This window comes from Mauremys mutica, chromosome 7 (assembly GCF_020497125.1).
Source record: "Mauremys mutica isolate MM-2020 ecotype Southern chromosome 7, ASM2049712v1, whole genome shotgun sequence".
Classification (NCBI taxonomy): Eukaryota; Metazoa; Chordata; order Testudines; family Geoemydidae; genus Mauremys; species Mauremys mutica.
In genome coordinates this window covers 71914679-71933156 of record NC_059078.1, presented here as the reverse complement: position 1 = coordinate 71933156, position 18478 = coordinate 71914679, and the positions used below count along the sequence as shown (strand labels likewise).

At 40.7% G+C, this 18478-nt stretch overlaps 1 protein-coding gene across 1 annotated transcript in view; it reads right to left on the bottom strand.

Moving 5' to 3' along the window:
* LOC123374521 overlaps positions 1 to 17477 on the bottom strand; it is a 34718-nt gene extending 17241 nt beyond the window's left edge. Inside the window, exons 1-4 of the mRNA XM_045024593.1 lie at positions 10950 to 17477; positions 2864 to 3047; positions 1252 to 1371; positions 86 to 163 (exon numbers count right to left, since the gene is read on the bottom strand). Of these exons, the coding sequence (XP_044880528.1) occupies positions 86 to 163; positions 1252 to 1371; positions 2864 to 3035 (370 nt within the window). The 5' untranslated portion in view covers positions 3036 to 3047; positions 10950 to 17477. The remainder of the gene's footprint in view (positions 1 to 85; positions 164 to 1251; positions 1372 to 2863; positions 3048 to 10949) is intronic.
* Positions 17478 to 18478: the final 1001 nt, after the last annotated feature.

Sequence of the window (18478 nt, the reverse complement as noted above, 5' to 3'; positions counted from 1 at the left end):
ATGCAACTTACTTTAAGTTGGGCTCTCATGGTTCATTTTGTACATTGCATTTTACACAAGTTGTGAGGAAAAGCAGAAAGATTACCTCCTTCCAGTCTGGTAATTCGATGCGTTAAAACCTGGAGGCTTTCTTGCATTTCAGGATCAATAGAAGCAGGCAGGCCTAGAGATAATAATAATTATACAATTGACTTCACTGATATGAAAAATGCATGATATACAATTAATAACAATTTTCCAAAATTGTCTTGTACTTGATGTATGTCAGTTTCATTTTCTGTGGTGGAAAATTCTATTTCCCTGTATTTATATATTTTCAAAGAAACTATCACATATTGATTGTTCTTATACATAATATATAAAGTATATGCCTGTTGAAACTCCAGAGAGTTTCAACTACTGGAGAGTAATTACTTAAAGCACATTATATATGAAATAAGATCCATTTTTCTATTCTGAAGTCTTTTGTGTATGTGAAATCCATGAAAGTGTTAATATTTTAGAAACTGTATCCTGCATAGGCTGAACCAATCAGAACTTGCTGTGATTTAAATTTGCAACTTGACAGCCACAATGGAAAACTTTAGTGGGTGTGAAGTTCCTGTGATATTGAACAGAACTGGAATTCTCTTCTCTGTTTCCTTTATGGTCAGTTAAACTCTAATAATTTTTCAGTATGATTCTATCTGAATGGTGACTGCAAAAATGTCATTGTAGGTTCTTTCCAAGATGACATATTCATAGTTTATAGATAGAGATTTTAAAAACAAAAACAAAAAAACTCCCAGCATGCAAGTTTTTCATGGGATCTGAGAATCAAGCTGCCTGTTTTTTTCATACAAAATCATCACCAGTAATAAAACTTCTGCAGGTGAAATTATGCCATCAGTGACACCTGTACAGTCCCATTGCCATCAGTGGGGTAGAATAACTGTAACTGATTGAAACTCAGTACAGAATTCTGTTGCTGCTGCACAAGGAAGAATAGATTCCTTCTCAGTGTCTCGGAGCTGTGCTGGCTCTGCTTTTGTAAGACGAGTAAAAGGTAGTAAAACGTATTTTAGTCAATACAGTCAGGAGATCTGATAGATACAGGAAGCAGTTCAGTTGAATAACAAAGGCACCATTTTTACAGTCACTTCTAATAGCAGAACTGCACTTTAACAGACTCAGTTACTTTTCCCTGGACTGCTTTATACACAGCACAAGTATCCAGTTTTTTTGGACTAAACAAAGATTTGTCTTATTCACCTTGTGGTCCAGGCTCCCCTCTCTCCCCCTTGTTGCCTTTTTCACCCTGGGGCCCTTTCACCCCAGGAAGCCCATCTCTTCCAGGAAGACCTGGCATGCCACTGGGTGGCCCCTGAGGACCTGGAGAAAAGAAGCACACAAATGAAAAATGTACAGTTTTTTTTTCAACTAATGCATTTTATAGGAAATTCAGAATAAACACGGGTTTAACAGATGCTGGCCAGCAAAGCAACACACTGCATTGTGCTTCTGAATAACTTCGTTAATGCACAAGCCTCAGGTGACTGTTGGCTTCATAACAGAGGCAAAACACTGGCTTCCTGGAATGAGCAACCAAATGCATGTTAGGATCCCAACTACTTCAATCTTGGAGCATCTTTGGTGATGGAGCTGGAGAAAGATTCTGACCTGCCTTTTGGCATGGAAGGAATATTGCACAATGCAACAACCAGCACCTGCAGGTGGTGCATTAATAGATCAATGGTGCATACTGCCCCTTGGCTTCAACAACCTGAGAAGTGCATCAGAAACCTAATTAATACACTGATATGTAATTGTTTCCTGGTATTACATTTTCATGAATTCATTTTAAAAAATAGTTTTGTTGAGCATTATAGAAAGTATCTTTCTGCATGAAAAGTATTGAAAGGATAATAGAAAAGAGATGGGGAAAGCTCTGCTTGTGAATGCATTGATCAATTTTCTGCTCTAATTTCTCTCTTATTTTAAGAATACCCTGAACTGTTGCCTTCTCCTCTTATGCCCAAGAAATCAGTTGTATTTTATGCTCAACAGCCACTTTCATCTAATTTTCTTGCAAAAAAAATGAATGTGGACTATAGACCAGCATCCCATTCAACTTTTACACTGGGAAGCAGGTTTAAAAATGGTTGAAGGAGCCACAAACCTTTTCTGTAAGAGAAGCTTGTCACGGGGAAGGGGACAAATTAACAGTTGGAGCTGAGTGGGAGATTGTTTCCACAGGAGTCTTTGAGATATCAGTTTTCTTTCCTGTCCCAAATCAGGACAAAAAAGTAGAAATCATGAACTGATAAGTCAAAAAAAAAAGTTTGGATCGGGTCAACTGAAGTGTTTTATTACTATCATTTCAAAACCTTTTGGTTTTGATCTTTTAAAACCTTTTCTTTTAAAAAATATGAAAATTGGATGTTTTTTGAATTGTGAGATTTGTCAAAAATAACCCTTTTCAGCAAACCATTATGGTTTTGACAACTGTCAGAAAATTCCTAACCAGCTCTAATAAAATTGCCACTTTTTCTCCATCAGCTTCTCACTCTTCTGCCAAAGAACTGCTTTTGTTTCCCTCTCATTTCCACAACATTAATGTTCCTTCTACTCTACACCACTGGGAGTTGTTGCACCAGCAGAAGTTCACTACAAGTTGGAACTACAGGACAATTTCACTCTCAGCAGAAATTCACTGTATTTACTGACTTCACTGTAACAGGGTTACCCTGTGCATTAAATAGAACTCACCATTTTTTATTTCATCTGACTCAAGGAAACAGGTGATAAACCATCTAGTTTACTAAGCATAATAGTCAACACAGCAATACATCTATTTAAAAGGGGAGATAACCACTGACCATACCTGGTGGGCCTGGGTTTCCTTTCATACCATCTCTTCCATCTCTTCCAGGCAATCCATTGGCTCCTGGGGTGCCAGGGATTCCAGGAATTCCTGCACACTTCTCCTCAGCATGACACGTCACCAGAAAAAAACCCACTGCTGCAAGTACGTGAAGTGACTGGAGTGACAGCATTGTTCAGGCCAGCTACAAAAGCAAGTTGAATTTACAATGCAATTCTGCACTGAGAAAAGTAGGAGCTGATTTATGCTAACTGGAAATAATGAAGAAGTGGTCATTGTTAGATTCAAATTTGGCCTTGAATGAAGTCTTCAATTTGGGATTAAATCTTTCAAGTTTTGTCCTTCACCTCCTCCTCATTTATATTGAGGTTATGGAAGTATTCCTAAAATGACCCAAGCCTGAGAGATAATATTAAAAAGATCAATTAGTCATTTGGTGGCAACGGTCGTAAATCATGCCTTTTTTTATATTTGATGTGTGTACATCAAATGTAATATATTACATGGCAGTTTTGAAAAATGCATAATTCCAAACATTAACTTGCAAGCTGGATTGATTCTTATTCTATGTATGGCTAAATCCCTTAAAAGCAGCAAAGAATCCTGTGGCACCTTATAGACTAACAGACGTATTGGAGCATGAGCTTTCGTGGGTGAATACCCACTTCGTCGGATGCATGTAGTGGCATCTGAGCAGCCTGATGAATCTCACACCCACCACGTACATATTTCAAGCTGTTAGCAGTTAATGCTTTCAAGATGTGACACACTAAAATGGGAAGAAAATAATCTGTATCGAATACATTTCAGAAGTATTCAAAAGTTAAAAAAACAACAACCCAAAACAGGAGAAAAGGATGAAGTTGAGTGTATGGCTTACAAATGGTGTGGCCCAATTATTAAATGAAATATTTATAGGGTAACAGATCTAAGTCTACAACAGTAAACTGTTTATTGAAATGAAAAGTTTTATTTGGGGATTAGAGATATATTGTTTTCTAAACGCAGAGGTGGCATTGTGTTTTGAGTTCTGTTTTAGTTCTGCAGCAAACCACACTGAGAAATGGAAGTCGAAGCATTAATCTACTGAATACTTTCCCCCCCATCTTTCCATCCACCAAAATAAACCCTGATATTTACCGAGTCCATGCCACTGCCCATGGCCCTGTGGTTACAGTGCTGTTTTTAGTGAGCTGGCTGGCTCAAAGCTAGCTCTGATATGCCTACATGTTGTGTCTCAATTGCAGCATAGAGATACTCTAATTCTTGCTCTACCTCTCTCTCCTCATTCTTAAAATCCCAGCATTTTTCAAGCAACTCCACATCTGATGAAATCACTAATATGAGTAGACTAGAATAGTAACAATAAAGGTAAATATAGAAAAGCATTTGAAAATATAATAGAAAATGTAGCATGGCCTAAGTGAAGTTCTTTGTAGTTTTATAAAGCGTTTACTCACCCGTCTTCTCTGAAGTAGAATGAAAAAAAAGTCCTCAAAAGTCTCATTTATATAGTATGTTATTTGATAACACACCTGCATACCAAAGTGGAGGCTTGATAAGTATAATTTGAATGATTCTTTTTTGTTTTGTTCACACACTTAATTTGTTACACAAATATTTAGAAAAATTTCAGGAACTGTGAGACGCTGGTTTCCTCAATTATAGTAATAAGTTATGTTTTAATGGAGAAAAAAACTCAAGCAGAACAGGTAGTCTCTAAAGATGTTTTTGGAGTTAATTCAAAGAATACAAAGTTTTCATGGAACTTTCATCTCATTTCTAAAATAAACCTTGTTATTGTTCAAAAGATTACAAGGAAGGATGGGCGGGTAGCTAAGGGAGGGGGTGTGTGGCCTAGTGGTAGCGCACCGGACTGGGACTCACGAACACAGGGCTCTAGTTCCAGCTATGCTAGTGGTCTGATGGGTGGTGTTGGGCAAATCACTTCCCCTTCTCTGTGCCTCAGTTTCCCCCAGCTATAAAAGGGGGGATAATGATATTGATTTCCTTTGTAAAGCCCTTTGAGACCTACTGGTAACGATCACTAAGAGCTAGGTGTTGTTTTTAAGGCAATGGACCAGGACTCATGAGGTGTAGGTTCCGTTTCAGGCTCTGCTAAAGACTTCCACTGATAACCTGGGCAAGGCACTTCATTTTAAAGATGGGAAACTGAGGCACAGAAAAATTATGTTAATACTACTTTCTTTCTCCCATCCTTTGGCTGACTTGTCTGTCCCTGGCCTGAAGAGATCGCGGCATGACTAGTATCTTACCTATGTGTACATACAGTACCTGGCACAACAGGTCCCCAATCTAGGTTAGGTATTCCAGGTGCTACTATAATATTAGTAATATATAGTATTTTGATTTTCAATATAGCACAAACCATATACAAGTCAGAATAAACAAGAAATAGAAATCTGATCTGTGTACATCTTTATAACATTTACTTTAGATTCATATTTTTTCCCCATATAATCGAGTTTATATGTCAAAACCACTATCGCCACCAAACAAACAATCATTTTAAAAAACTTTGCTGACATCGAATAGCAACTAGGACAATCACTAAAAAACAGAGAAACAATCAAGGTAACAGAGACTTGTAATCTACCTATGCAACAAACCTCCGTTTAAGTGAAGTGTGCCATGGGAAAAGAATAGCAAACAGTGAACCATAACGATCTCCAATGTTTGAAAGTTTCCTGAATTTGTGTGTTTCTTTACCCAGAAATACAGAGGTTATTGTCTCTTTTACAGTTTTGTTGAAATGTGAGAGACTATTCTTGTATCTAGCAGGCCTAAAAGAGGTCTAGAGCATGTCTACACTTAAACCACTACAGAGGCACAGCTGCAGATGTACTGCTGTGGCGCTTCAATGTAGACACTACCTACACCGGGGTTCTTCGTTACAAGGACAGTCCATATTTTACTGTATTACAGCTCTATAGGAGGAGGGGGTCAGATTTTTCCAGTACTGCACAATACAGAGTCTAGCTGCTAATAATATAAAAAATCAATCCTTCCCACCTAGTTGTAATTCAGGAAATTGCAAAAATTTCTCTAAGGGTCTGATATACAAAGGTGCTGAGCACTCACTGCTTCAGTTGACTTCATAGGCGCTGTGGGTGCTCAGAACTTCTGAAGAAAATCAGGTCTATAGTTTGTAATCTAACAACTGTCTGAAATGGTTTTTAAACCCCGAAGCTATTTTGTTAATAGGTTTGAAACCAGTAATTCCTTGGGAACAGAAATTCCCAACTGAAACAGTTGCCATCTTTTTCCTAAAGCCCCTTGGCCTGATCTATACACATGTATTGTTCTGGTATAACTATTTTGCTTAGGGGTATGATTTTCTACTGCCATAGTTTACCAGCACAACATCTAGCATGTCTCATGATGGTATACCTTATTCCTCTTCTTATGTGGAAATAAGCTACACTGTTAAGGTACCTTTATACCACTATAACTGCATCCGGACTGGGAGGGATCATTCCACGTTAACTGTACTGTTGGGTCAAAGCAGAACAACTTTGGTATTTAGATGAGGCCTTGAAGTATGCATTGCTATTTACTCTCTGGCCTGAGAAACTGACTTAGCATTTGATACAGTAGAAAAATCACTATGTAGAAATTAAAAAATTTCTATTTATGACCATCCGTTGCATCCGACGAAGTGGGTATTCACCCATGAAAGCCCATGCTCCAATACGTCTGTTAGTCTATAAGGTGCCACAGGACTCTTTGCTGCTATTTATGACCAGACATCGTATTTGTGACATACCAGGGTACAATCCAGACCAATGAGTATCTGTGTCACCCCTGCCCTGTAATGTGTGGTGCCCTTTACAATTCCTTGCAGCTTACAAATAGCGTCCAGCATGTAAATGTCTCCCAGCTATGTCTGTGTGTTTGCTGCCTCGAGCCAGCCACATTTTACCAACCTTAAAGATTACCACAGGGTAATGAGTCTCATTTTTCCCCCCAGAAATGTACTTCCTGACCTGCCCAGCCCTGTCCTCAACAGTATGAGTATATTAAGTCTGTTATTCCTTTAAGGGATTAATATGCACACAATTTGTAACCCCAAATAGAGTTGCCCTGATACATCAATTTGAACATACTAGATTAGATAAAAGAGTAACACATGTTTATTAACTACAAAGAGATAGATTTTTTAAGTGAGTGCAAGTAATGAGGTGACAAAATTAGAAATGATTACAGTACAAGAAAAATAAGGATAAAACGTTTACTGATGTCTGACAAACTATATTAGATTAAGAGAAAAGTTTGACTCCCTTCAGAGTCCAGCACCTGTTTCCTTTTCCTCTTCCAGTGCAGTGAATGCAAGAGAGAGAGAGAGAGAGATGGGGGAGTGTCTTGGGGGTTTGTCCCTCCATTTTATAGTTTCAGTCCCCCTCTTGACAAACATTTCCAGCTGAGAACCAGGATCCAAAGAGTCTATGTGGAAGGCTATTCCCTGACATTTTTTTTTACCTGTTTGAACTTCTTTTGTCTTCCCTTCCTGCATGATGATGCTGTTTACTGCTTACATGCAAATTAAGTAGAGCACATATTCCTTTGTTTGCCAATTTCTGTTTGGGCAGGGCTGCTTGGTTTGGAATATGTGTTATCACCACCATGCAGGGGAATATTATAACTTCACATACACTGTTGCCCCACATAGTTTACTAGGACAGTACTGACCAGCAAATTATGAGTTTTCAAATGATACGTTAAAAGACATACTTTATACAAAGATTACTAAACACCGTGTAGGGGTGTATTCTGTCATAGTATCGCACTTATAAAAATAAACTTCATAACATTTAAGTTAAACCATAAAAATTAAAATCTTCAAGCAATTAGATACTCTTAGAAAATTCAGCCCTTTTCATCTATTTGCTCTTCTAGGAAAGAGAAATGCCAATTATAACAGCCCAAAAAAAAAAATCAGCATAAGGATTTTTCAGCTTCTGTGGAAAAAGGTAGTGTTTTCTCTGCGGTAGGAAATATATAACTTTATTAACAGAAGAGCTACTTGTCCTTTGCTTTTGGATTACATATTTTTCCTGCTTTCTTATTTCCTTGAAGTCACACATTGAACTCCTTTTGTCATGCAATATCCAGGCTACTTGAATTTGAGAGTTTATTGTCTCAGTGAGTCACAGTAAGCTAGATGGAGCAACTGAATGCAGAATGACCTCGAAGAAGTGGGTGCCATTGATTTACCATAAGTCATTTCTACGATTTTGACCTGGGAAATAATTCCTGAAATGGATCATTAATCTAATCCTGTGTCACACATGGAACATGTTCAAAGACCACATCTGTGCAAAGAATAAATTAATTTGTTTCTCCAGGGGCAACCTGGGAGTTAGTTTGGTGGACATTACTTGCATATATGTCACATGTACTACTTGGTACTAAACAAAGTAAATGATAGATTAATTTATAAAGCTAGCTACCTTGCAAAAAATCCAACTGGTGGGCCAGCACTTCTTCAAATACGGTGTATATGTATAGCATACACAGTGATCACTTGCTAAAGTTCCCTTTATCACTCTTCTTTATAAGACTCTTGCAGACTCCCTTTTTTCAGATGAAGTGTTGGTGCCAGTGGTACCATCCATATTTCAGAGAGGCTCTTATGGAGCGTATTCTCACATATGCAGTATCTACGCCATTTCGGCTCCCACTAGTGATATTTGGAATTTGGATGACATCTCAGACCTGATCCAGAGGCCACTGAAGTCCATAGAAAGACTCCCATTGACTTCAGTAAGTTTTACCTCACACCCCTAATTTGTTTCCAAGCTCAATCAAACCTTACTCACAACATGATTCTCTATGCAGTCATCCATGTTCACATGTGGCACCATGATAACTGAACGCCTCATTAGCCATAGTCTCTTCAGTCACTATCATTCTTTATATCTAGACGTTTTTCCATGACAATTTCTGTGTGGGGAGTTTTTTCTTCTTTTATGGACTCATTAAACTTACCACAGGACCATGGCAGACGTTAGCTTTTGGGGACCGGAGATGCACCCTCTGGGTATGTCTACACAGCAATGAGAGCACTCAAGCTTAAACTCCCTTGCATCCACACACCAACTGTGTTAACCTAGGGCTTGGACCTAAGGTCCCAGGACCCTGTGGTGCTGGAGGTTTCAAGCCTGTGTTAAGCTGGGACCTAGGGTCTGAGCCCTATTGCTTTCCTGTGTGCATGCAGACCTAGCTTGACTTGGGTCCTGGAAGTCCTCTGGACTGGATTGTATCCCAGAGTTCCTTCAGGCCACTTGTTTAGTCCTCTCTATGTAGGTAATCTGTGATGCAGTCTATTGGACTCTAGTGCAAATGGTGTTCGCTGATGCCTGAGACACAGGGCTGGGTGTGGTACTAATGCAGATTGATGGAAAGGGGGAGAGACACCCCATCATGTATCTGAGCAGTAATCTGCTGCCCCGGGAGCAGAACTATGCAGCCATAGAAAAGGAATGCCTGGCCATGGTGTGGGCCCTTAAAAAGCTGCAGCCATATGTATTTGGGTGGCACTTCATTGTGTACACTGACCATTCGCACCGACGTGGCTACACCAGATGAAAGGGGCCAGTGCCACGCTCCTGAGGTGGAGTCTCCAGTTTCAGGATTATAACATGGACCACCTTCATGTCAAGAGGAAAGGGGGACAGGAACTTCCCCAGGCCACTGACTAAAGTGGCTCCACTCAGTTCAGTCTTGGAGGAGAGAGAGATGTGACAAAGTGGGATTTTATTCATCTTTTTATGTTGCATGTGCGTCTTACTGTCCTGTACTAATACTATGTATACCTCAGTTTCCCAGTGTACTGCACCAATACGTCAGTGGTGAGAATTGGGTGCATGATTTTGCTGAGGCCCTTGGGGCAGGTGAGGCTGCCCAGCTGTTTACACCTATGTAACCTGAGACCCAGGAGAGGGATGCAACTAGGTGACACCTGTTGCCCAGGAAGCGAGACAAAGAAGAGGAGGAGGAGCAATAGTGGGTGTCAGAGGTAAGGTAGCTGGAAGCTGGCAGTCTGCATAGTGGGACTGGAAGAGGGGGAGTCCAAGGTTTCTGGCGCAGGACTCTCAAGATAGACTTGGCTGAAAGTCACTGATTTCTGTAATAGCAAGCTCCGTTCCATGCTGTGTTCCTGTCGACTAATAAACCATGACCAGAACCTCTGCTGTAGTTTTGATTCCAGTTTCATTCTGTTTTACCAGATGCCTGAGAGTCACATCTGACTGCAGAGTTGGGGTGCAGGGCCCTCTGGCTTCCCCACAAGCCCCACCTGGGCGGACTCGCTGAGGGAAGTGCACGGTGTGGAAGGGGCTGCTGAATGCTCTGAAAATCCTTAATCTAGGGTTAAAATGCAGAGTAGATGCTCAAGCCCAGGGTTCCCTGACATGGGTCAGCTGACTTGAGTCCAACTAACCCTAGGCTTACATTGCTGTGTAGACATACCCCCTGACTTCTATAGAACAGGCTCAGAACTTTGGACATCGGTCCACACAAGCAGGGAAACAGTGACAAATGGTATTCAGTCCTCTTTCCCTGACATCCAAGCTTCATTTCTGGAGTTCTGAATCAAGCTTCAGAGCTGAATTCTATCCTTTTGTAATGAGCCCACTGGGGCAGCCTTGGAGAACAGTGGTTAGATTATCATGACAACTATTAATCATGTTTAAATTGAGTTTAGAAACTATAGCCTGGCATTTTCAGTCCATCTTGTGATTAGCTATTTTCACAATGATTTGGCTCCTTCTGACTGGAAAATAAGCCATTTTTTGGTGTTGGCTTGACTTGGAATCAAAACTACAGCAGAGGTTCTGATCAGGGATTCAACTCCAACCCTTTCTACTTTCAAATATTCAGCAAAAAAACTTGAAATAGTTCTCCTTCTGATTGATCTTGAGGATTATTATGTAGGAAAGGCAGGTAATTTGCCAGTCAAATATATTTTATCTGGACCATTTTGTTCCATGCTGTATATTAAAAAACAAAGGAAATTAATTACAGTAAGGTGCATTAAAATAACATCGATGGTTAACAAAAATACCTTAAGTGAATTCAGACTTAAGTTAATAACTTCATCCTTTGCTTACTCCACTCAGTCTCTGTATGGTAGATTTTAACATGTAGCCTTCTTTTGGGGCTCTTAAAAATAAAAGGATAACTTTACAAACCATATTAGTTGCAATTCCTAAGCACAATTAGGTTGGCTATAACTCAGAATTTTCCTTGCTTTTGTGGGTTCAAAGGCAGGCAGGACTCATTTCTGTAAAATACATCATATAATTCCATGTACCAAATGTTTAACAATGGATGTTTCCCACATTTGCAGACATGTAAAGTTTTAGTATATAATGAAATTTCAAGTAAAGATCAAGCTAAAAACTATTGTGGAAGAAAATAGTCAGTCAGATGGCTGCATACTGTTCTCACTGCTTATGATTCAAGCATAATAACCCCCAAAGCCTTTACCTGACCGATAGTCGTGGAGGCTTATGTTTACCTGGCACTGCACGGTAGCTAGGAATGTATTTGAATTCCCGAATGATTTCTTTTGAAAGTGGTGTTTAAATAAACCTAACAGCTACAGAAGAAAGGATCCAGTAACAACACTTAGATACATAAGTGTTCCTAGGAAACTGGGCAGAATACATGGCAACACATTTTAAAAGAGGAACTGTAACTTCATGTTCTTTCATGTGGGTTACATAATTGGAGGACAATGAAATAATCACCTCCCTGTGGTTAAAAAAAACATAAGGTGGGCAAAAATCCCCAACCACAGCCATTGTTAATCTTCACACCCACTGCCTCACCTTAATGATGTGAGATCATTGATTACAGCAGTGGCCTGGCAATGAACTCGATAGACTGACAAAACAGAGCAATTTAGACGTGGGATTATTTTTCCTCTGAATCCTATCCCCCATGCTTGATGGTTTGAATTAAACTGAATTTGAAACCAAGCCATCCCTGAGCCTCCCTAACCATCTTTAATAGCTCGTAATTGCTATCCATTGCCTCACAGCAGTATTGGAAATACTAATTATTGCAAATAGGGGAAATGACCTATGGCATCTCAATTATCACAGTATCATAACTGGGTAAATGCTGCCCTTTTAATGGAAAGCACTGCACACCAGTAATCACAGAAGTGTCCCAACAGATTATACTTCCAAGGAGCTGATCTTTATAGAGTCCCTCTCTATCTTATCTAGGGAAGCCATCAATTTATGCTTGAACAGGCCCTGGGCAAGACTGCCTGAGACCATGTGTTTGTGCTTCATATTTTGCCCCATAAACAACCACCTTGCATTTGTTGTCAGTTTAAAATAAGGATAATCAACTCCACGGATGGTAATTGGCCCTTTTAGGCCATTACATCAGTCCCTTGGGTTGCCTATTGCAGGGGAAATGATGGGCCCACTGATACTGAAGTAGTGTATGGTACAATATATGTCCAAAGACATTGTCAACAGTTTTTTTGTTTGTGTGTGAAATCCAGGAGCCGGGGAACATTGAAAGTGCATGGTATAAATATGAATTATATAGTAAAATAAGCTCACCAAGTTGCTGTTCAAGCCTGATTATCATAGCAAAGAGAAACTACTTTACAATCTCCATCAAGGGACCTCATCGGATAATGAATTCCCAAAAAATATCCTGTGCTGAGGTGGTTATTGATGTTATAAGCTGAAAATTAAGATGAAATAGGTGTATCGATTTTCAATTGGCACAGGGAATTTCTAGAGAATGAATGCTATGCAAGATAGCTAATTGGGCTGTTTTAGCAGTTAATATATGCTGCTTCTGTTGCAGTGCCCACGCACAGTCAGTTTATGGATTCTGACCAATATACACATGAAAGCCTGATATCTATCTTGTATTTGAGTCTGACACACTTTGCAATTACAATTTGTGTTGGCCTGAGTGGCTAACCAAAAATTCAGCATCTTATGGGTTGTTTCAGTTACTAGGAGAAATTGATTATGGAATCTGGCACCTTTGATACAATCTTGTTTACTTACGAGAATGTGCAAAGCCTCGTTTCCCTGAACACAGGAGGAACCAAACAGGGGCTCACAGCTCCAAACCTCTTTTTGCCAGCCCCAGCCCCAACAATGCTTTCTATAGGTTTTTGCAGGACCACACACTCAATACTTGGTCAGTCTTTTGTCTGGCTTTCTGCTCCTTCTGTGTCTGTTTCTGTGCTGTCTTCTCTTGCTCTCCCCACCCCACCTCTACCCAAACACAATAACTAGCAAAACTCCACCCACATAGTTCTATTTTCTGGGCAGACTTGCATATCTCTTAGTTTGGGGCTGTGACATACGCTTGTGTTTTGGGTTTAGGCCCCTAGAGTTACTTTCATTTAACCTGAATGAAGTGCAGCTGTTAACCTCACCAGTTTCAAAAAGGTTTAACCCAACCTATAATGTTATTCTCCATAGAGGATACAACTCCAGATGGCACTGTGATTAAAACTGCAAGTACAGATATCGATTCAGTTCCTTGAGTGCAGTGCGGCCACTGCACCCCAGCTGGATTCTAGCCCTAACCCTGATCTAACCGGCTATGGAAGGAGGACCCTACTGGAGGCGGGTAACAGACTTTCTGAGAGCACCCCTCACAGAAATACCTGGCTTCGCAGCCCTCCTGCTTACAGTTTCCCCACAACTATCTTCAGCCAGTTGCAGCCATAGAGGTGACTTGGCCCCCTGGCAGAGCCACTTTAAAGCATTCAACTTCTTTTGAGCCCCAAAACAATATCAAAACAAGAGAGTTTTCAGCCCCACTGGGCTCAACCATCAGCCCCCCTCCTTATTGGCAGGCTCCCAAGAGCAACATGGTCTATTCACTGGTTCTTGGGCTCCAATCAACCCAACCGTCCAGGTCAGGTCTACTATCCTACCAAGGTCCTCTGACAGGCCATAGCCCTCAGCCAGTTCCTAGCTTGAGGCCAGCTTCTTGCCTCACATTGGAGCAGCCTGTCTGCTCTCCTTACAACCAGCCCTTAACTGCTGGGCTTTCATCCCTCAGTCCTCCCTGGTTCTAGTCCAGCCCACAAGCCTCAGGCTCCTCTTGGGCTCAAGTCTTTATACATCTCCCCAAACCTGGCCTCACCAGCTTCCTCCTGGCTTCAGGCTTTGGCTTCCCAGGTGTGTTTACACTGCACACTAAGCCCAGGCTTCTGGACTCAGTGGTTCCAAGCCCATGGCTGAGAGTCCACACTGCATTGTAAACCTAGGTTTACAATTGCTGGAGCTGGGTCTTACAACTGTGCTAACACATCTGTACTGTACTAGGCAGACCTTCTGACTTGAGTCTGTGGCTTGAGTTGCAGCCACACCACAAAATGACAGTGCTTGGACCTGAGTCACAGCAGGACTCAGTCTCTGATGCACCCCTCTAGGAGAGTCCTAGGTCCCAAGTCAGACTGATTTGTGAGTGAACAGAAGAGGGCTTATACCTGAGTGAGATCCTGGATGTAGTGTGGAGTGTAGACATACCCACAGATTTCCCTGTTCCTCAGGCTAGCACAAATCCAGCTTCTTATCTCACATTGGGTAGCCTGTCTACTCTTCACCCAGTCAGGACCCAACCTCTTTTTAAGTCTCACACCCTGCAAAGATGTAGCAGGGCAGGGCTAAATGAACAGGGGCTGACTGGTCCAAGGCCTGCCAGCTCTTAGAGTGGCAGGCCGCCCTGTTACAGCAGGGGTCTAGCAACAGCATAGAGCTGGCATAAGGGTTGTGGCCAGGGTTTCCATCTCTTACTGATCCCCAGCTGCTGTACTGGCCCTTGGGGTCTATGGGCAGCTGGAGTAACTTACAAGGTTCCCCTATGTTGTTACTCAGGAGTGACCTGTCATGCAGCCAACCCAGGGAATTGGGGGAGTGCAAAAGCCAGCATTTTTTACACATCCTTTGAATGGGTTTCACTGAGCACTTGCTGGCCACAACTGAGAAACCCGACCACACACAAACAAGTGCAACATATGAACGTTGCCAAAGTAAATGATTTTCTAGGTTTTGCACAGTCAGCCAACTGTGAAATATTGACTTTTCAGTGGCTTCTGAAAAAAATGGACCATATCATTTTGTGAAATGCAATTTTCAGTGGTCACAGTTTTATCACTTAATTGCCTTGCCTCCAGCTGCTCCACCTGCTATACCCTTTGAAAGGATTACCATGCAGAGGTGTGCATGCAAATTCCCACCAGATGCAAAACTACTTGTATTTCCATTGATGGTTGATTGTGGGATTGAAAGTTTTAGTCTAAGTTAGTGATCTCCTAACTGAGACAATATATAAGGGGCAGTTAAAACAAAAATAAAGCTAGCTTCATTTCATAGTTGGAAAGGGGGTATATTAATAGGTTAAAATAATTAAGGGAATCCTTTCAAAAGAAATATGGCCCATCCTAAATAGAAGTGGATTTGTTTGCAATGCTTATTGTACCAGGTCTCCTTAGCCCCTCACCAAATATTACCTCATAATTTTGCTAATTGTTATTGCAAGGTCTTCCATCCAGATAATAAAATGTGCCAACTGAGAATCAGAATCTCAGAGTAGGGAAAATTAGTGCCAAATAACCATATATTTAGGCTTATTACTTGGAGCTGCAATCTTGCCACTACCTAACTGAAGCGTTTCTTTTCATGCCTCTCAAACCACTGCATTTCAAATGGTGCTTGCTATAGCAACTATTTTTTTATCATCTACTTGCCTTTTTTTTTTCTTTCAGAAGGAAATATCCACAGGAACTACAGAGAACAAAGTCCTGGCTTATTTTTTAGAACGTTCCCTAATTTTGATAGAAAGTTACTGTGCTAAATAAAAAATGACTCAGCGAATAACATGCCAGTAGGCCAGGAAAGCATAAGAAACATTTCATTTGGATTTGTAAACAATCCTAATGTTATGTCGGGATCATATTCAGCCTCTTACCATTCAGAAGTGTTAGATGTGAGAAGAAGGAAGTGCGCATTGTAAGTGATGTCAGCAAATTTATCATCAAATTATCATGATATACTTTTCAGGTGGTAAATAGAGTTTAAATTCTCATCTGTGAATCTGGACAGTAGAAAAGGATCAAGGGTAAAAATGTCAAAGTCACAAGGCACAAATAAGAGTTTGGTTCCAAACTTTCAGTGGGAACTGGGTGCCTAAACTGCCCTTTGTGCCTTTGAAAGTCTCCCCTTATATCCATGAGGAGGAAGGTGAAAAGCAAATGGAGGAGAAACTGAAAAGAGGAAGACATGAAGCATAGGTAGAGGGTTTTTTTTTTAAAAATCATATATTTAGATGATGGAAGGGGAAAAAAAAAAAAGATCCAGCAGCATCACTAAAGTAAGGGTCCATTCCTATTGTTCTTTAAAATCAATGGTAAAACCTCCTGGATATTATCCTGGCTCCACTGAAGTCAATGGGAATTTTGTCATTGACTTCAATGGGGCTGAGATTTTTCCCAAAATTGTCATCATCTGGAGCAGAAGGCCCAATGTCTGAATATTGCACTTATGGTTTATGGTGCCACAAGGATCCCTTAATAGAATGACAGATGATGTCTAGCTGGTGAGTACATTTTTCCTTATATTGCTGCACTGGAGATGCTGTAGCGTAGGCTGTGTCAGCTATAGCTATAAAAATTAGATCCGGGATATTTTATTTTAACTCGGCAGAATGTTTTCTTTTTAAGTTAGCTGATTAAAATGCCCCAGAGCTCACCTACCAGATAAAGACAAGATGAAGATTCAGAGAAGCAGAAAGAAAACAAAAGGGAATGGATAGAGCCATAGAACTTCACAAATCCCTTCACAGAGAATTAGGGTATCTTGGTTATTGCATGAGGCCAGTACAACTCCAGAAGTAACTCTGACATAGCTTACTGAAACACACTACATTTCTTGGTTTGCTTAACATAACAGAGATTATTTAAAAACCCTTAGAAACCTAACAGCAGCAGACAGCAACTAATTAACTAATATGATAATTAATTTCATTATTCCAGGGGGATCAGTTCCTGCATCATTTATACTGATTTCCTTTGTACTTTTGAAGCTTATGAAGTTTTCATAATCAGGAAAGAGAAACTCTAAATGATTATTAATAACATTAGCTGCCAATAGGATATGATCCCTTGTATTTCAATTCAGTGCTTAATATTCCACACACTAAATTGCGGGCATATTTACTGAGAATGCATATACAAATCAACCACTTGTATGTACAAGTGGCCAATTATGTGTTTAACTGGCCATTTAGGTGTTTACGTGTTATGGATGAGTACATGGGTTGCAGTAGCATCAACTGACTTCAGCCCCATGGCTTTGCAAAAACAAGAATAATAGCTGTCAAGTGTGCAGCAGCAGGTGTAAGTCCAAGTCCCTTGTAGTTTTACAGTAGAAATAAGGCTAAGACCAGCTTTCTGTTTAAAGCTCAGCTCTTCTAAGTGCTCTAAATATCTATGCAGTTACTTGGACTGCCTTGAAATTTAGTGAGCCTTATGGAGCCATGAGATACAGCCAGTGATCCAAATGTGGGGGCATTTGTCCAGGGCTTCCCACGATACAGCCAGCTGGAAAAAGAAAAGCTTTTCTTAAGATGGACACATTTTGGCAATACTTTTTTGCTCCCAGATAGTGATCAAACCAGGGCTTAGATCCTCACACCAGAATATGAAACATTTGAGGGTTACCCCACTAGAGTGCCTGGCACCCAATAGCCTTTTAGAGGGAATCAAATTAAAATGCTATTTAAAAAAGATTTTGCTTTTCCACATAGGCAGACTCAGGCTATGTCTACACTAGAGACCTTACAGCAGCACAGCTGTACTGCTCTAAGGTCTCCCATGTAGCTGCTCTGTGACGGTGGGAGAGAGCTCTCCCAGCATAATTCAACCACCCCCAATGAGTGGCGGTAGCTATGCTGGTGGGAGAGTGTCTCCCGCTAACACAGCGCTGTCCACACCAACACTTCTGTTGGTGTAACTTATGTTGGTCAAGGGGTTGTTTTTTCACACCCCTGAGTGACATAAGTATTACCAACAAAAGTGCTAGTATAGATACAGCCTGAGGCTCATGAGCCTATTCTAGTGCCTAATGGGTTACTGTGAGCATCCATTGACAGAGGAGTTAACAGGACTGTTAGCCTTCAAAGTTTCACACCAGCTGGATAACTCAAGGGGACAAGCAGTAGTTCTTTGACACTGACCCCCTCCAGGATCTGAAGGCAACTCCCTCCTGGGGAGCGTGGTGGAGGGGAGCAGGGCTGAATGTGGGGCACAGAGGTAGGGTGAATAACTCTTTAGATATTATAAACTATCCAGCCTTTTCTGGTCCAAACCTTCAAGAAAATTACACTCAAATATTCCCCTCTATTAACTGTGAGAAACCAACTTTGCCAACATTAGTTGTTCACAAGGTAATAATCACATTCATTCTAAGAAATGCAGCCACCTATGTTCAAGGAGGGAGACAAGGCTGCCTAATAGCTAGTGCTGCAGTATATATTCTTTCAAATCGCTATCTGGACCTTTTTGTGTTGGCATAATTACCAGGCCCATTAAAAACA